This window comes from Brachycentrus maculatus, unplaced genomic scaffold (genome assembly GCF_059751285.1).
Source record: "Brachycentrus maculatus isolate JH-2025_06_01 unplaced genomic scaffold, ASM5975128v1 h1tg000572l, whole genome shotgun sequence".
In the NCBI taxonomy this organism is placed as follows: Eukaryota; Metazoa; Arthropoda; class Insecta; order Trichoptera; family Brachycentridae; genus Brachycentrus; species Brachycentrus maculatus.
In genome coordinates, this window is record NW_028281312.1 from 1 (window position 1) to 21,367 (window position 21,367).

A 21,367-nucleotide genomic window follows, 5' to 3' on the forward strand; every position below is an offset into this window, starting at 1 on the left:
TGTTGCCAGTCACGAAGTACCTGCCAGGGTTTCTGAGCGGAGAGCTCTCGAGAGACTCGCTGTTTCTCCTGTGCAGCCTGTAGTTGAGCGAGTTGGACCGGCTGAGCTGAGATACTGGCAGTTTGGTGAGGTTGAGCTTCTGCATGTATTCCGCGTTGTCGTTAGATTCGGCCAGCGGCGATCTGGCCTTTTGGAGCTTGGCTTGTAGGTTGGAGATGACGCTCTGGGTGCTAGCTAAGTACGATCCCGTGTCGGGCGTCGACGAAAGAATGTCCTGCGAACCAAAAAAAGACAGTTAAAAAAACACGTAAAAGTCACAAAAGCCTCGCACGAATATGCATTCTCTTTTTCCTACCTACATTTCCTTTCCTAACGTGTGATTGTACAATATGACAGAGGACAGTTATAAGAATGCTTTGAGCCGTGTTACGGCAAACAGCCGCAACTTGAGTTACGGCTAGTTGCCTTTGCACATTAGTTTCCCTTTCCTTCTATAGAAGTCTGGGCATTTACGGGGCTTACAACCGTCATAGGCTGGTTTAAGTAATCGCTTTAAACACGTGTAACATTCACCAATTCTACCCATTATTGACGACCACACTACTCAAGTTCTTGGAAGTTCTATATATTTGATCCAATTTTGAAACATCGTACAAGGATAAATGTTGAGCTGTCAAAAAATAATATGATAAATAACTACAAGATTTTGAGTGTGTCCAAATACTTGTTCACAAAATCTGGATTATCTCCAATTACAGGAGTTATTTTCATATGAAATTACTCCTGTAATTGGAGATAATCCAGATTTTGTGAAAAAGTATTTGGACACACTCAAAATGTTGTAAATAAATTATATGGTCAATTTATAAGCTTAAATAATAAAAAAAATTAAAATGATGTTTTCTGGCGTTTCTCATGTGTGTGATTATAATCCAGGATTCGGACCTGAAGTTCTAGTGATTCAAGAATAATGTTTCAAAATTGTTTCATATATGTAGAACTTCCAAGAATTTGAGTAGTGTGGTTGTCAATAATGGGTAGAATTGGTGAATGTTACACGTGTGTAAAGTGATCACTTAAACCAGCCTATGACGGTCGTCAGCCCCGTAAATGCCTAGACTTCCATATTCTTCTTCATCTTTGAGGAGATGTCAAAAAATAATTACTGTAATTGGAGATCTAGATCCAGATTTGTGAAAAAGTATTTAGACACACACATAAAAATGTTGCTAAATAAAAATCCAATTTAAAAACATTTACCCTCTACAACATTCTCTCCGATAACGCGGTACCTATCTCAACCTTATAGGGGTTCACTGTAATCTCCAACAGCTGACAGACGCACCTGGTGACGTCACGGCCCATCAGGAATCGTCACGTCGCTACTGTAACGCTCCCCATGCACGCATGGTCGGCGACCCGAACACAATGCGTCGTACACATGACACATAGTACAAACACACACCACCTGAACGACACAGTTTATTATTGTCTCACACGACACCTGCGTTGACCCTCGCGCAATAGAGCGCGTCGCGCTCGGCTGCGTTCACACGCGCGTGTAATGATACACGCGTTTTGGATATGTGATTTTGAATGGATCATTCTCATGATGTGTTATTATTGGCTAAAAACTTACCAACTTACGAAAACGACGTTTTTTTACTAAGGCGAATTTCGCAAAAGAAAATGATAGAGCTGTAATAGTAAAAGTGTGGATTGTTTGTTTACCACTACACTATCATTTGTGTTATACAAATATGAGGGGAGGGGGGGGGGTGGACCATAGACATCAACATAGACATCAACAAATAGAGCCGCCAATAATTAAGCAATGTTACCAGTATAAAAAAAACTTCATCGTTTCTGTGACGTCATTCATTACCAACTTACGAAAACAACGTATTTACGAAGGCGAATTTTCCAAAAGAAAATGATGAATGAAAATATTGATTATATCGGCTGTTATAAACACTTGACGAGTCTAATACAATCCTTTATAGGTTGAGTATGTTAAATTAGATATTCCTCCCGTCTGATAATGACCCTATGTGAGAAATTTTCAACCGATGACAGCACCATCAGTCAAAACTTTTTCCCGAAAGCTCAACTGGCAGTAAACGACGGAGTCCTGGTTCCAACCCTTAGGTATAGAGTTAAAGCATGGAGTTGCCAAAAGATGGATGAAAGTTTACTGAATACAGTCAAAATTAATAAATCTTAGTGATAGAAGGGAAATTACTGATTTGGTCCAGTAATATAAAATTCTTAACAATTTTTTGGACAGCCCTGATCTCCTAAATCAAATGAAGCTTAGCGTGCGTCGAAGAGGTACTTGGCAAAAATCTGTATTCGCAGTATTTGTACATAATGCAAACTATGCCATATTCTCTCCCATTCCGTGCCTTCACATGTTATCTAATGCTTTTGATAGTATAGATTTATTTAATATATTGTTATCCACCCTGTAGTCTGTACTTTGTACAAAAATAAAATATATAAATAAAATGCGATGTCTCAGTGCGGCAAAACCATGTATGGTACATGTTCGAATAGTGAAATAAGGAAATAATGCAAGGGTGAGATGAGTGTTATCGATAAAATTAAGCAAGGTGTGTTGAGATGGTTTGGCCATATGGAACGAACGAGTGAGGAAAGAACGGTAAAACAAATTCACGAGGCGAATGTAGTTAGAAAAAGGAGCAGAGGAAGACCGAGAAAAACTCTACTACGCACGATTAGGTATGTCAAATACTTGAAAACGGTCAGGTTAGAAGTCGAAATAATCGGCGGGTATGTATGAGATGCGGAAGAGGCGAAGAATGTTAGCAAAGACAGAGTGGTGTGGCGTTCTATTCTCTCTACCTACCTATAGTAATAAAATAAAAAAATTGTTATATAAATTGTAATATAAAAATACATCCTTAAAAGTAAATAAAAAATGTACCGCATATCTACCATATAGCACAACACGCCACACATGTCGCCACACCTATGAGCGTTGTACAGGTGACACAGGTGTGGTACATTCAATCAATACACGCCAGTATCCTTCACACGATAGTAAACCAAACGAAATCATCATCTCTCAGACGAATGTGCGGCAAAACGATGTATATTTATTTTTTACAAAATACATATTTAAATAATACAAAATAGTTGGTAAATATACAAAATATTGAAAATATAACGTTTCTACCTCTCTAATAAAGTAGATACATCGCTCACTCCTTTCAAGAACGTCATAAATAAAAAAACTTGATTTTTCAGGGGAACGTTTTTATAGTTTAAAAATATAATACAATGTATTAAAAGTAAATATCAAGCCTATTGTAGAACTTTTTACTGTGCAACAGATCTTTTTAGGTAAAACCTGAAGGTTTTTTTTTCCATTTGAAAAATATTTAGTATATTTAAAAATATAATTAAACAATACCTTTTCTTCAAAATGCAAAAACAACACTTTCTGCCCTGTAGCGGGTAAATATTAAGTTAAAAATATGCCTCTTTTGCTGGAATATAGTACATTTTCTGAGCATTCCGAAAATATGCGCAACTGAAAATTGACGATTTTTTATTTATGACGTTCTTGAAAGGAGTGAGCGACATGTGTTTAGAGAGGGAGTTCGTTTTACAATTATTATGGTGCGACATGATGAAAATATTATGAGGATACAACGCAAACATAGAATTCAATCAGCGGCCGACCACCGGAGAGGTCATACGTCTCTTCAGGCCCGATTTTTTTTCTTAAAGAATGTATATTGGATAATTTTTTGGGTTTTAGAATACATTCACAGTGTCCAAATCTTAGTTCACAAATCCGCATTTGTCCACTCGGGCGTTATTTACATTGACATTTCAACAAAGATAAGAATATGGAAGTCTGTGTATTTACAGGGCTTATGACGGTCATAGATTGGTTTGAGTGATCACTTTATACACGTGTAACATTCACCAATTCTACCCATGATTGACAACTACACTAAATTCTTGGAAGTTCTATATATATATATATATATATATATATATATATATATATATATATATATATATATATATATATATATATATATATATATATATATATATATATATATATATATATATATATATATATATATATATATATATATATATATATATATATATATATATATATATATATATATATATATATATATATATATATATATATATATATTTATATATATATATATATATATATATACACAGAAAAAAATCTTTCTAATATATAAAGAATATATATACTTATAGAAGAATATATATTTTAAAAAAACTCATTTTCTTTAGATAACTCTTTTCTTTTCAAAACTATATTTGTAATTATTTCCAATAAAAACTAATTTATTCAATGCAAAAACGTTGTTTTAAAATAGAAAAAAATCAATTAAGTAAAATGTTACCTGGATTTAGAGAAAATTAAGTTGCGACTTGAAAAAACGAATGCTTGGTCTTAAACATGGGATGAAAATATTCCCCTTTTGTCGGAAATGTCCCCCTTTTCTGTCGAATATATCTCTCTTTGGTGTCGGAAATGTCCCCCTTTTCTGTCGGAAATATCCCCCTTTTATTGAAAATATCCCCAATCTTGTCGGAAATGTCTCCCCTTTCTATCGAAAATATCACTCTTTGGTGTCGGAAATGTCCCCCTTTTCAGTCGGAAATATCCCCCTTTTCTGTCGGAAATATCCCCCTTTTGTTGAAAATATCCCCAATCTTATGTCGGAAATGTCTCTCCTTTCTGTCAAAAATATCTCTCTTTAGTGTCGGATATGTCCCCTTTTCAGTTGGAAATATCCCCCAAGTGTTGCCCAAATAGCCGATCACCTCTGTGTCCGACAGTGTCGGCTTTGGAAAACAGTTAAGTATCACCCAGTATGAAGTAATTAAACAATGTCATATCGGGTCCATTCAAATTACCAAGCGTGACGTCATCCGGATGACAGTAACGGAAAGGAATTCCTTTCTTCAGACCATACAGCATTACCTAACTCGAAGACTTGTTTTTTATTATCAATACAATGGCTAAAGGCTAATGGCTATACGAAATGCCGAGGTACAATACTTATCAATACTTAAAAGTCCCATTAAAGTAAGGAATGTGTGTATTTTTAATATGTGGCATAAAGCTAAGTAAAGTATCACAAAAAACGGTAAAACAAAGTAAAATTCTACTTGACTTACTACAGGTACATGGCTTCTAACTGAACTTTTAAGTAATAAAACTACAACATTTTGAGTGTGTCCTAATAAAAGAGTTTCTGCTCAATACAAAGCTTCTTTTCATCTCACCAATAGATGTCTCTAGTGAAGTTCTAGTGATTCAAGAACACTGTTTCAAAATGGGTTCATATATATATATAGAACTCCAAGAAAATTCTTGGAGTTCAACCACACTACTCAAATGAGTAGTGTGGTTGTCAATAATGGGTAGAATTGGTGAATGTTACACGTGTGTTAAGTGACCACTTAAACCAGCCTATGACGGTTGTCAGCCCCGTAAATGCCCAGACTTCCATATTCTTCTTCATCTTTGATGAAAAAAAGAATATAGTAAAACTCCGACGGTTTTTTTTTCACAAGACATTTAACCATCGAAAATCCAACTTCGAAATATTTTACTTTACATTTGACCGGAAAAACTCAAGCTGCTTAACTTTTTACAGAACTTTTATTTTAAACCCCCCGTATATAAATACATACAATAAGAACTCGGCAAAAATAATCGGCAAAAGTCAATAACGGAATATCCGCAAATTACCATATTGGTGCGGAGATACACAAATCGCTCACTCCTTTGAACAACGTCACATATCAAAAAACTTCATTTTTCAGGAGATCGTTTTTAAAGTACAAGTGAACATATAATAAAATGTATTAAAAATAAGTATCAAGCCACTTATTGAACTTATTACTGTGCAAGAGATCTTATTTGGTAAAACCTGAAGATTTTTTCTCCATTTGAAAAATATTTAGTATATTTAAAAAAATAATTAAACAATACATTTTCTTCAAAATGCAAAAATAACACTTTATGCCCTGTAGCGGGTAAATATTAAGTTAAAAATATGCCGCGTTTGCTGGGATATAATACATTTTATGGGCATTCGGAAAATATGCATAACTGAAAATTGTCGATTTTATATATATGACGTTGTTGAAAGGAGTGAGCGAAATGTGGTGATTCCTAGGTCATAGGGTGACATCACGTTTCGGTGTGGTCACGAATCGTCATATGCCACGGTGTGACTCATAAGCCGTGACCTTGCGGCCAGTGGAAAAAGGACGTATCTCCACTTTCGGTTCATTCTATCAAATGTTATTTACAACATTTTGAGGATGTCCGAATCGTTGTAGACAAATCTCGGTCTTTCCACTTGGGAGCTATTTATATTGACATCTCATTAAAAGTATAGAAGTTTGGGTATTTACAGGGCTTACGACCTGTCACAGACTGGTTCAAGCGATCACTTTATACAGCATCCTACCCATGATTGACAATCACACAATGCAATTTTTTGGAACTCCTAGATATATTGATCAGTCTCGTGCGTGACACAGTACGTATGAGTTCACGACAACCATCTATATTGGAATGAGGACAGGATTAAATTTATTAATGTAGTAAAAATAATTTTTAATGTGTTTTTCTAGTAAAAATAAAGGTTTTTATAACTTTTTGGAAAGCTTATAAAACGAGGACGTTATTTGAGATGTTTGTACATTTAATGCCATAGTTTTTTGTTAAAACTGTATGATTTTTTTTGGCTAGTAACGCATAAAATATTATTATAATGAAAAACACTATTTTTCATTCATTCAAACCCTTATCCGCACCCCAGGGTGCATAGGGCACTGCATCATATAAACGCAGTGTTATCTTGATCGTAAACACATGAAGGGAAGGTGGTCAGCCCTCCGCTTCAGGTACCTGTCCAGGGTAATATTGAATAAATATCAAAGTGAAAAAATCACTTTGATATTTTTATATTTATTTTACCCCCTGGGAATCGAACCCGGGACCTCCAGAACGGTAGCTGAGGGTGCTGACCATTACACTACGGAGGCGGACTAAAAACTTAGTCATATTAATGAAATCATTTGAAACAATTTTTTGGTATTTTATTGCTTATGAGGCTTCGTTATTAGGTCACCTACCAATAATAATAATAAAAATTATGGCATTCAAAAAGCAATTTTTTTATTCTGTCACTAACGCCCAAAAATGGGTATTTTTCATAAAATCGCTAAATTCCAAATATCTCAAAAACCATAAACATTCAGCCATACATAGTCTTACTTAAATTTCTTGGATTTGCGTACCTCTACCTCGTCGTGCCGGAAATACGTCGAGTTACCAATTACCCTGTATATTTTTTCATAGCATTTCAAATCATGTAAAAGTATACCATATCGCTCACTCCTTTCAATAACGTCATAAATCAAAAATCGTTAATTTTCAGTTGTGCATGTTTTCGGAATGCCCACAAAATGTACTATATCCCAGCAAAAACGGCATATTTTCAACTTAATATTTACCCGCTACAGGGCAGAAAGTGTTGTTTTTGCATTTTGAAGAAAATGTATTGTTTAATAATTTTTTCGAATATACTTAATATTTTTCAAATGGAGAAAAAACCTTCAGGTTTTACCTAAAATGATCTGTTGCACAGTAAAAGTTCAATAAGTGGCTTGATATTTATTTTTAATACAGTGTATTATATTTTAAAACTTTAAAAACGATCTCCTGAAAATTTTTGAGTTATGACGTTGTTGAAAGGAGTGAGCGATATGAGTCTTGGAGGCTTGCGCACTTCACCTCAAGATTTGAGAAGATAAATAAAAATAAATAAATAAGTATCCCGAGATACGTCATTCGGAAAACGAAAACGTATCATCGAGTCGCCGTAAGAGAGAGACGTAGAAAGTGCACGACCAAGGAAGGGAAACATCCATCTAAACGTGTCACGGTCTAAATGGCGTCTAAAAACAACACACACAGACACACACACACACACGCACACACACATGTTTCAACATAGGTGAGATTTATATATTAAATGTTAAAATCAAACAATGATTTTTTTGGGTCTAAAAAGTTTTTATTTTTATTTTATTATTTATTTAAACTTCATGTACAGAAAATAAATGAACTGATGGTCCTTTTAGCTATATAAGGACCATCAGTCCATTTAGTCTTCACATTCGTTTGAAAATGCCATAACTAGGCGAAACAATTCGCTCACTCCTTTCAAGAACGTCATAAATCAAAAATCGTAAATTTTCAGTTGTGCATGTTTTCGGAATGCCCAGAAAATGTACTGTATCCCAGCAAAAGAGGCATATTTTTAACTAATATTTACCCGCTGCAGGGCAGAAAGTGTAGTTTTTGCATTTTGAAGAAAAGGCATTGTTTAATTATTTTTTTAAATATACTAAACATTTTTCAAATTGAGAAAAATATTCATGTTTTACCTAAAAAGATATGTTGCACAGTAAAAAGTTCAATAAGTGGCTTGATATTTATTTTTAATACATTTTATTATATTTTTAAACTTTAAAATCGATCTCCTGAAAAATCAAGTTTTTTGATTTATGACGTTGTTGAAAGGAGTGAGCGATATGATGTAATTTTTTTTCTTTCTTCTTACCGCTTTTGTATTGAAATAATAAGCATTTCTTCTAAATAAATATTTGGTTTAAAAAAAATTATTGATAGGTAACGAATTAAAAAATAAATATAAAAATATTCAGCCGAAAAAGACTTGGCACAATCATATCAATCAGAACCTAAAATATCTTGGTGTCAAAAGTCTGCGTAATCGGAGGGCATGTATGACTAGATATATGCATGCGAATGAGGCGAGGAGTGTATGCGAGGACAGAAGAGTGTGGCGTTCCATCCTTTCAGCCTACTCCTGCGGGGAAACGGTGTGATGGTAGTAGTAGTAGTATTTTTTCAATATATATTCTAAAACAAATTGGGTTTGAAATGACGACCGGCTCTCAGCGCAGCCGGATGCTTAATGAATTCTATTATTGCGAGTAAGGCCTTAAACACGACATCCGTTTGTTTTTCCAATTGCGTCACAGTCGCCATCTTTACGAAATATCGGTACCTACGTAAAAAAAAATCCCTGTGTTGGTTGTGTCATTAGGATATTGACAAATCTCATGAACATGGCGGTATTAAGAAATAAGTTAAGTAACGGAGTCCTGATTCCAACCCTAATGTATGGAAGTGAAGCATGGAGTTGGCAAAAAGAGGATGAAAGTAGACTGAACGCAGTCGGAATGCGATCTCTCTGTGCGGCGAAACCATGTATGGTAGATGTTCCAATGGTGATGTAAGGAAAGCATGCAAGGCTGAGATAAGCATTATCGATAAAATTAAGAAAGGTGTGTTGGGATGGTTTGGACATGCGGAACGAATGAGTGAGGAAAGAACTGTAAAACAAATTCATGAGGCGAATGTAGTTGAAAAAGGGAGCAGAGGAAGACCGAGAAAAACTTGGCACAATCAGGCATGTCAAATACTTTAAAGCGGTCAGGTTAGGAGTCGAAAATATCTCAAAAATATATGCGAACTAATTCGGAATGAATCTCATATATTTATAGATTTGGCGTTTAATTTGTAGAACTCCATTTCAATTTATGTATTAAATGTGAAATCATACACTGATTTTTTAAATCCTAAAAAGATATTAAAAATGAATATCCTTTTAGTGGCATCTAAAAAAATCCAAAGTATTAAGTAATATTTTACTGACATACAACAACAAAAAACCCTCAAGATCAGCACTCGCTCACTCCTTTCAAGAACGTCATAAATCAAATAACTTGATTTTTCAGGATATCGTTTTTAAAGTTTAAGAATATAATAAAATTTATTAAAAATAAAATCAAGCCACTTATTGAACTTTTTACTGTGCAACAGATCTATTTAGGTAAAACCTGAATGTTTTTTCTCCATTTGAAAAATGTTTAACATATTTAAAAAATAATAAAACCATACCTTTTCTTCAAAATGCAAAAACAACACTTTCTGCCCTGTAGCGGGTAAATATCAAGTTAAAAATATGCCGCTTTTGCTGGGATATAGTACATTTTCTGGGCATTCGGAAAACACGCACAACTGAAAATTGACAATTTTAGATATATGACGCTGTTGAAAGGAGTGAGGTTTTTGATCTAGGTGTGCGATATGTACACTGAAATTTTGGAAAATTGACGGCGAAATGACAGATAAAAGAAGCGCGACACGGGTAATTCCATTGATATTTGATTCATTTATTAATACATATGAAACGTATGAAAGAAGTGAACGTAAATAATCATAAATTATTTAAATATACATGAACACTTTCTTTTCTACGCGCATCTTGTTACAATGAATCATTTATATATATATATATATATATATATATATATATATATATATATATATATATATATATATATATATATATATATATATATATATATATATATATATATATATATATATTATTTTTATCCTTCTTTTGCCAACTCCATGCTTCACTACCATACATTATAAGTTATAAACGGACCCAACTAGAATACCGTAAATGATCGCGCAAATAAGGATATGAAGATCCTAAAATTCTGGTTTGACAATAATCTATTATCCCTAAATACAGATACAACATTCTTTATCCCTTTTTGTATCCATAAACTCAACAAATTTATGAGGCGAATGTTAGCGGGAAAAGGAGCAGAGGAAGACCGAGAAAAACATGGCACGATCAGGTATGCCAAATACTTGAAAGTGATCAGGTTAGGAGTCGCAACAATCGGCGGGGAAGAGGCGAAGAATGTTTGCAAAGACAGAGTGGTGTGGCGCTCTATTCTCTCTGCCGACCCCTGCGAGTAAGCGGCGTGATGGTTAGTTAGTTAGTTAGTTTTTTACTCACCGGGATGGGTGGCCTCTCCCGTACGAGGGTCCCGACAGGACTCGGTATCTTGGAGGGACTGCTGCAGCATGAGGAGACGCTTCGGACTGGACTCCCGACTCCTGAGGGAAAGATATAATGTTATTCGAGATGATGACCACATAGGTATGTGAATACCCCTGTCGTATAGGTACTCAACAAAACTGTCCGACCATCTCTAGCCAATCGATCGCAGTGTGCGCAAATGGCGGTCGAACAAAGCAATTTTTTATTGATTTATTTATTCAAACTTCATGTACAAAAATAAATAAATAATGTACAAATTATCTGGTCAAATTATAAGCTTAAATAATAAAAATAAAAATGGTATTTTCTGGCGTTTCTCATGTGTGTGATCATAATCCAGGATTCGGACCTTACATACTTATAAAAGAGTTTCTGCTTAATAAAAAGCTTCTTTTCATCTCACTAATAGATGTCTCTAGTGAAGTTCTAGAATTTGAGTAGTGCGGTTGTCAATAATGGGTAGAATTGGTGAATGTTACACTGTGTAAAGTGATCACTTAAACCAGCTTGTGACGGTTGTCAGCCCCGTAAATGCCCAGACTTCCATATTCTTCTTCATCTTTGATGAGATGTCAAAAAATAATAAGAAATAAGTAAATTGGCGGGTTTATTGCTAAAAAAAACAAAATCTTCTATATGGTCAAAACGTTTGATACCATATCGCTCACTCCTTTCAAGAACGTCATAAATCAAAAAACTTGATTTTTCAGGAGAACGTTTTTAAGTTTAAAAATATAATACAATGTATTAAAAATAAATATCAAGCCACTTACTGAACTTTTTACTGTGCAACAGATCTTTTTAGGTAAAATCTGAAGTTTTTTTCTCCATTTGAAAAATATTTAGTTTTTTGAAAAAAATAATTAAACAATGCCTTCTCTTCAAAATGCAAAAACAACACTTTCTGCCCTGTAGCGGTTAAATATTCAGTTAAAAATATGCCGCTTTAGCTGGGATATAGTACATTTTCTGGACGTTCCGAAAACACGCACAACTGAAAATTTACAATTTTTGATTTATGCCGTTCTTGAAAGGAGTGAGCGAAATCTGGATTATCTCCAATTACAGGAGTTATTGATCACATCACCTTTGACATCTCATCATAGATGAAGAAGAATATGGAAGTCTGGGCATTTGCGGGGCTTACAACCGCTATAGGCTGGACGGCCGTAAGCCCCGTAAATGCCCAGACTTCTATATTCTTCTTCATCTATGTTGAGATGCCAAAGAATAATGTAAGTGTTCGTTAGTTAAGAATCTTGAATCTGTGAAATGATCAGGCGATCGTTTTGAAATTTCGGCACATTGTGACGCCTTTTTAAACACCTTTTTTTACTTCAATGGCAGCGCCAGCTGTTGAACGAAATAGCTATGCACGCAGTACTAAATATTGCGAACAAAATGTGAAGTATTTCATGAACAAAATATGACATTCTAAGGTAAAAATGCTGACGACCGTCACAGGCTGGTTCAAGTGTTACTATTAAACCAGCTTAAACCAGCCTGTGACGGTCGTCATCCCCGTAAATGCCCAGACTTCCATATTCTTCTTCATCTTTGATGAGATGTCAAAGAATAATATGACAAATAACTCCTGTAGTTGGAGATAATCCAGATTTGTGAACAAGTATTTGAAGTAAATAGAAATATTTAAACTAATAAATGCGGTATGAAAGTGACGAATTTCAATATTTTAAATACAATACAACCTCATCCGAAGTGAACACACAATGGAAAGTGTGTTTTAGAATTATATTTTGACATTGATATAGTAACGGAGTCGCGGAGCGTGACAAATGACCAACTAGGCACATTCCTCTGCGAGATCGTAAAGCTAAGATAGCCATTTTACCATATATATACACACACTATTAGATCAGCGTGCGGATATGACGAAACACATCATAAAATTCACAACATTCGAGGAGTGTGTCTAAATCTTTGTTAAAAAATTGTGGGTTTGTCTCCTAAACTGACCGACTAAATAACCACCGCGTAATTACCCTCAGGCGGAGATAATAGAACGCCACATCAATCTGTCTTAGCAAACAGTCTTCAAGTTCCCAAATAAGCGTATAGAACATGACCTACGTTCCCTAATAAGCACATAGAATATGACCTATGTTCCCTAATAAGCACATAGATTAAGACCTAGCCACTCTAATTAGCGCATAGAATATGACCTACCTTCCCTAATAATCGCATAGAACATGACCTAGGTTCCCTAATAAACTCATAGTGCATGACCTAGCTACCCTAATAAGTGCAAAGAATATGACCTAGGTTCTCTAATAAGCACATAGAACATGACCTTGTTACCCTAATAAGCCCACAGAACATGACCTAGTTACCCTAATATACGCATAGAACATGACCTTGTTACCCTAATAAGCGCATAGAATATAACCTAGGTTCCCTAATAAGCGCACAGAATTAATGAACTCGCCTTCTTACAATGGATGAATATCACGATGTGTGATTATTGGCCAACAAATTAATATGAAAAATCACAAGACTATCGGTAGCATTCTTATTGAAATATGTAGGGAACTAAGGGAGATATGAAGGTTTAAACATTAAACGTTCGCATACGTCATCAAATTTCCGTCATCGAACGTTTTATGACGTCATATGGTTTATTGTCTATGGTGTATAATAGAGCTGTTTTAGTATTGTCTGTTCACAGTTAGTTTACCTCTAGTTGTTTTTTTTTATTGTTTAATATATTATTAGATTAAAACCAATATTTTTAGCTTTTCCACTTTATTTTTATCTGACCAGCGACCGGGTTTCGTCGTTACCGACATCATCATACTGGTTTTATTCTTTATTTGTGTGGATTGTTTGTTTACCACTACACTACCATTTGCGTTATACAAATATGAGGGGAGGGTGGAATATAGACATCAACAAATAGAGCCGCCAATAATTTAGCAATGTTACCAATATTAAAATAATTCCATTGTTTCTGTGACGTCATTCAATGCCAACTTACGAAAATAACGTTTTTTCGAAGGCGAATTTTCCAAAAGAAAATGATGAATGAAAATACTAATTGTATCGGCTGTTATAAACACTTCACGAGTCTAATACAATCCTTTATAGGTTGAGTATGTTAAATTGTCCACCTTCGTAGTGTAATGGTCAGCACGCTCGGCTACCGTTCTGGAGGTCCCGGGTTCGATTCCCAAGGGGGGTAAAATAAATATAAGTGATATTTTCACTGTCATATTTATTCAATATTACCCTGGACTAGTACCTGAAGCGGAGGGCTGATCACCTTTCCTTCATGTGTAAACGGTCAAGATAACACTGCGTTTATATGACGCAGTGCCCTATGCACCATTGGGGTGCGGATAAGGGTTTTATTATTATTTATTATTATGTTAAATTAGATATTCCTCCCGTCTGACAAAGATCCATTTACCATCAAATCGATCCGACACGGATTCATATCCAACAGCTGTCTATAAAGAGTAGAAAAAGAATATAAACCGACAGTCATGATCCATTTTCTCCGCCGATTATTATAACTAACGTAATGTCATGCAAAAAAAATAAGTAGTCAAATTTCTAAGAGAAACTTGAGGCAATGATGATATGATCATGGACACCTTTCCGTCATGACTTGCGATATTTAAATTTAAGTAACGTTCATTTCCACCATTTTGAGTGTGTCCAAATACTTGTTCACAAATCTGGATTATCTCCAATTACAGGAGTTTTTTTTTTCTTATTATTTTTTGACATCTCATCAAAGATGAAGAAGAATATGTAAGTCTGGGCATTTACGGGGCTGACGAACGTAATAGGCTGGTTTAAGTGATCACTTTAGACACGTGTAACATTTATACCAAGAATTTTAATTTCCGAGAATTTGAATAGTGTGGTTGTCAATAACGGGTAGAATTGGTGAATGTTACAAGCGTAAAAAGTGATCACTTAAACCAGCCTATGACGGTCGTCGGCCCCGTAAATGCCCAGACTTCCATATTCTTCTTCATCTTTGATGAGATGTCAAAAAATAATAACGTTCATTTCGTTTATTCATTAATTCATTTTTTTCTTTCTCTATAGTGTAGTCCGCCTCCGTGGTGTAATGGTCAGCACGCTCGTCTACCGTACTGGAGGTCCCGGGTGCGATTCCCAGGGAGAGAATAAATATAAGTGATTTTTTTCACTCTAATATTAATTCAATATCACCCTGGACTGGTACCTGAAGCGCAGGAGTGATCGCCTTGCCTTCGTGTGAGTAACGATCAAGATAACACTGCGTCAATACGATGCAGTGCCCTATGCACCATTGGGTGCGGATAGGGGTTAGAAGAAGAACATGTCCACGCATAATATTTGAAATACTTCGCCATGCCAAACTTTCCTGGGTCTTTCTCTGCTTCTACTACCGATCACATTCGCCTCATACATTTATTTCTTTCTTCACTCATTCGATTCACATACCCTTCTTAATATGATGGATAGTGCTTATCTCAGCCTTGCATTATTTCCTTTTATCGCAATAAGAACATCTATCATACAAAATTTCGCCGCACATTCGTCTGAGAGACCGCATTCTGACTGAATTCAGTCTACCTTCATCCTTCTTTTGCCAACTCCATGCTTCACTTTCATATATCCTTTCCGTTCATTACTATTATTTCCAGAATATAGAAGTCTGGGTCAAGCCCATGACGGTCGTAAGCCCTGTAAATGCCCAGACTTCCATATTCAATTGTTGAGATGTCAACAATAATGTTAAAAAAAATATCAATTGAAGAGTTTAAGTGAGTATAATACTTGGACCACTATTACTGTGAGCCGTGCACTAAAAACTGCACACAGATGTTTAAATTGGAACAAAACATGTGATGAGCACACTTTTTTGTATTTTTATTCTAAAATCATGTTTATACAAGTACCAACTTAACCAAAATATTGATTTTAGTGATATCTCAAAATATCAAGTTTTTTTTCTTCATTATTTATTTAGCTAGCTTATATTACTTAGTAATACAATAATTAAAAATAGCTTATATTATAATAATTAAAGAAAACACTTCGTTTTTTACCACTTGAAAATTTAGAAATACAAAAAAACCTGAATTCTAATAATAATTTATTAAATAATATATTGTTTCAAAATTCTTCGCCATTGCTTTCAATTTTTCCTTTGTTTTCAAACTCCGTTCCTTGACTAACCCCTTCCCCTTACTTTCCCCTCTCCTTATTTATAGAATAATTTTATATTTTATATTTTAGTTATTATACTGACCTGAATGATGGAAGTTTAGCTTCTGAAACATGTAGTCTATAATAAAACTCAAGTGGTAAAAAACGAAGTGTTTTCTTTAATTATTGTAACATACGTCTTACCACAAAGTTAATGCCGAAACAATAAATAAAATAGCTTATATTATATTTAATACAAACTATTTTTTACACTTAATTTACATCCTATATACATTTACATCTCCTTACAGTAAACAAAACATTTATTTTTAAATTCTTTCAGACTCTTTTCATTCTGCATATATTCAGGTATCTCATACATTTTCAAACCCTTATAAATCAAACAATTTTGCATCCGAGGACCAACATAGGGTCGACAATCGCATGTGATAAACACTTTGTGTAGTTTTAAGTGTGTAAATGGTGCTATGGTGGTGAAGGGTGGTATTGTTTGCATGCTGTAGTAGTGATTGTCCTGACGAAGAGACGGGTACGTCTCAAAGTCGGTAGACACAAAAATCTCGGTGAGTGGTTATATACTAATATTACTAACATTTTTGTAAAAAAAATAAAGATAAAATGACTAAGCACAAAGCTACTACTACTACTACCATCACGCCGTTTCCCGCAGGGGTAGGCAGAGAGGATGGAACGCCACACTCTTCTGTCCTGACATACACTCCTCGCCTCCTTCACATCCATACATCTAGACATACATGCCCTCCGATTACGCAGACTTTTGACACCGCCAGATTTTAGGTTCTGATTGATCTGATCGTGCCAAGTCTTTTTCGGTCGTCCACGTTCTGTTTTCCCTCTCACATTTGCCACATATATTTTCTTAGTCATTCTCTCGCTATCCATTCGCTCCACATGTCCATACCACCGTAAAGAACTCTTCCTAATCTTTTCAATTATTCCTCGTTCAGCCTTACATTCCTTACTTATATCTTCGTTTTTAATTCTGTCATACAATGATTTTCCACACATTCGTCTGAGGGAGCGCATTTCAACAGCGTTCACTCTGCTTTCATCCTTCCTTTGCCAGTTCCATGTTTCGCTTCCATACATTAGTGTTGATTTTAGTGATATTCCAACATCACATTTTTTTTTTTTTAATGAGTAAGGAATATGGAAATGAAGTCAGAGGAAGACCGAGGAAAACTTGGCTCGATCGAGTATTTAAAAAACTTGGGCCGATATCTCCAACTAACTAGCCATCACGCCGCTTCTCCGCAGGGGTAGGCAGAGATAAAAGAAAGCCACACCACTCTGTCTTTGCAAACATTCTTCGCCTGTTCCACATTCATGTATCTCCTCATACATACCTGACGTGTATTTCGACTCCTAACAGCATGCTTCCTGACAGCTGCTAACATATTAAGATACCACAAGCATTGTGAAATTCAACATGTTTGATATGTCGCTCACTCCTTTCAACAAAGTCATTTATCAAAAATTGTCAATTTTCAGTTGTGCATGTTTTCGGAATGCCCAGAAAATGTACTATATCTCAGCAAAAGCGGCATATTTTTAACTTAATATTTACCCGCTACAGGGCAGAAAGTGTTGTTTTTGCATTTTGAAGAAAAGGTATTGCTTCATTATTTTTTTAAATAATACTAAATATTTACGGAGAAAAAACATTCAGGTTTTATCTGAAAAGATCTATTGCACAGTAAAAAGTTCAATAAGTGGCTTGATATTTATTTTATAATACATTTAATTGTATTCTAAAACTTTAAAAACGATCTCCTGAAAAATCAAGTTTTTTTTATATATGACGTTGTTGAAAAGAGTGAGCAATATCATTCCACAACGTTAAGGTTAAATCAATAAATAATATAGTTTGTTAGTTAGAATCAAAGTCACCTTTTATCACGGCAGAATGCCTCGGACTGACTGGAGGTAAACCGGAGAGCGCCAGGTCTGGCTTGGGCGCCATGATCGCCTCTTTATTATGCTTCTTGACGCTGTCCGCCCACTCCTGGATCCAGCTCTTATCGCCCTGACACCGGTTCAGACTTATATGCGACAACTTGCCGACCAAGATCTGTTCCGGCGTCTTGCTGGGCGCGTCCATCTGCGGAGTGTTGGTTAAAACCGTGTTGGAGATGATCGAAGAGCCGATTGAGCTCTTCGGAACGAAGGATTCATTTGTTACTGTCTGTAGAACTAGATTATCTCGGGGTATGTGGTGTATGTATTCCGTGGCATCGATCTGAGACTTGGTTAGACTATTCTTTCTATGCAGTTTTTCTTTGTTGTCGTACGGCTTTGAAGTCTTCTGGTTGGAGCTCAATATCCCGGAAGCCGTGACGGAGGTAAAGCTGCCAACATCGGCCGATACGTCTTGGCATTTCGGCGACTTTTGAAACGTCTTTTCGCTGATGTTCTTCACGCGGGACTTGATCTTGTCTAGATAGCTTTTGGCGGTCTTCGGCTGCTTGACAATCTGTGGCGGCTCGTGGGATTCAGTCGGCGACTCGTAGCAGCAGGATATCTCTAAAACGTTTTTGTCCGTTGAGACTTTGCGGATTGGGTCCGGTATATTCTTGGCTAATAGCAACTCTTCGCGTATGCCGCTCGCGAACCTCGGTTCTTTTGTAATGACGTAATCTCTCGTCGATTCAATCGGTTTGTTCAACTTTCCCAGTGCTTCCATTATCGGTTCTTTGAAATCGTCCGCGCCGAAGACTTCGTCGATATTCATCTTGGCTTTTTGCTCTTCCGTGTAGTTATCGGCTTCTATGGTGTAAGTTCCCGCCTCGCTGACCGTAGACGAAGGAGAGATGTTGCCGTCGTTTTCGCTGTTTAGCATCTGCAAGGTTTTAACGGCGATATTTCTAGTCACACTCGGAGATCTAGTGATCTGTTCTAGATTAACAGGACTAGGTGAGGCTTTGTAATTTCTATTAGCCGGGCTATTGGTTCTGAAATGACCCGAGGAATTTCTTCGAAGCGAAGTTCGTAAAGGAGATCCGGGTGTCAGTTGAGCGGTGTCAGGCGTCAGGAGGTCTAATTCGGGGCTAGAAGTGTCCGCCAACATCGGGGCGTCGTTGGGGCTCTGTTCGATAATGTACGGACTTCTCAACGCGTGATTCGATGGCGGGGTTCCGTAATTTTGCATCATTTCCGAACTGGTTCGATTGAGAGAGGTGTATGGATGTTTTAATGGGAGGTTTAAGCCTTGTCTCGATGGTAAGATGTCGCTTCTAGACATAATTGAATCCACCATCGGACTCTTGCTTTTTCTGGTTAGGGAGCTATTCAAAGAATCCGGTGATCGTTCAAACGGATTCCTCTTTTCGGAAATTGGCGAATTATTTGACGAATTGTATTCTAATCTGAGATGTTTATTCCGGAAAGAGTCTCGCTCGTTACCAATGGGAGAAAAACTGTTATTTATGTGAACTTTGTTATCAACGTGACGGTTTTTAGACGCTGCCGTAATGGTGTCTTCCTGATCCGATGAAAAATAGCCTTCGGAGTGGTATCCGTGGGCTTTTCTGGGAAGTTTGGCGGACATGGGAGGTCTCTGGGGGGTCCCGTTCCCGGGAGAAGGCCTCTGCCAGCTAGCTGACATCGACTGGACTCTCTGATGTCTAGCTTGCGATCTTTTCATGAAGTTTTCGTATTTGGACATGTCGACGGATTTGCCTTCGTTGAAGTCGATGGAGAACGCCATCGGCTGCGGTTTCGGCGACTCCGCTGGCAAATTCACACCCTCGTCGACTTTGACTTCGCCCTTTTCAATCTCACTTTTTTCGTCGAGCTTTGCCTCGTCCGCCTGGGGAAAAAGGCCCCGCGGCGGTTCGACATCGTCTCTAAAACAGCGGACATTCATTTCAGGACATTTGACACAACCCACTATACACAAGGTGACATCATTTCCACATATTATTCGTTGGAATGCCTGCGCTCATTGTTACACTGGCAGACGGATAATTTTCACTAAACTATAAACCTTAAAATTGCGAGGATTTACGCGACGGGGGGCACGCGAAAAATAGAATCGGGATCGAGAAGCACATTCGCGAGATTATTGTTTCGAGTTTCGAGACAAATGACAGTTTTCTGACATAGATCACAAATTATTAACACAGAATATTCAATATAGAACGCAAGGTTAACACATATAAATAAACACTAGAAGAGCAGGATAGCTCGCTACAAAACACTACCTTTCTCTTTTTTACTACATTGTTTTGGATTGTCCCCTTTCTCAATTTTTATTTTTTGTTTATGTCAGTACTTTGTCTCGTTCATTCTTCATTTTCTATAATTAGAGTAACTGAAACATCTATACTACGTGATGAAAAAGATAGCGCAATACAAGATATGCTCCATTTCATTTAAAACCATCTACAAGTGTGTTGTTTTTCTTTTGTTTCTTTCAATCTAATTGGCATGTACTAGAGGAATAAGGACAGCAAAACCTTTATTTTTATCTGCCCTAAACTCCAATACTAAACTTAGAGCGCCTAATTTTCAAGTTTCCCTTTTGACATCGACAGTGTGCAAAACTGAAGCATTTCAAAAAAGTTTTATTTTGTTTTTTTTTTTATGTTTTAAAATTACAATTCAAATTTTCGGTGTCAAAATTTATTGTATCGTCCGGTGGCTTTTCGATTATGAGATGTGATTTTTTTTTTAATTTCTCAATGGCTATATTTTTTAATATAGTATTGTTTCATGAAGAATGTACGTTGTTCTTTATATGTAAAGAGAAAATTATATTCTAAAATGTTCTTACTCCATAATAATGAAACGAGATACATTTTGCGACAATTCGTATTCGGTCCTTAATACAAAAACGGAATTTGATGGCTTTATATATATAAACCATTTTCGTTATTAAACTCTAAATCCATCTTTATCCATATTAGCTTTTGTAAGAATAACACTTTTTATTCGATTAAAAAGATAAGATAAAAACGTCGAAACGTTAATTCGTTTGTTTATCAACTACTCATACATTTTTAAACTTTTCTTTCTATGAAATTATTTAGGTTTCTACAAAACTTTAATAATGTCATGCAGCTTGATATGTTTTCAGATAATCGAAATCAGTTTTGCATTGAAAATCTGATAATTGGAGCATTTAAAAAAGTTTCCAGACCAGCTTGTCAAAATAT

The 21,367-nt window shown here is 35.9% G+C and overlaps 1 protein-coding gene across 1 annotated transcript; it reads right to left on the reverse strand.

The window, feature by feature from the left end:
• Positions 1-6: 6 nt before the first annotated feature.
• On the reverse strand, positions 7-20,380 carry LOC148301351 (uncharacterized; the record flags this gene model as incomplete). Its single annotated transcript, XM_088273395.1, has 3 exons — positions 18,102-20,380; positions 10,959-11,059; positions 7-274 (listed from the first exon to the last, which is right to left on the reverse strand). Coding segments are annotated over exons 1-3 (2,344 nt in total), but the record flags the coding sequence as incomplete, so codon positions are not given.
• Between the last annotated feature and the right edge of the window lie 987 nt (positions 20,381-21,367).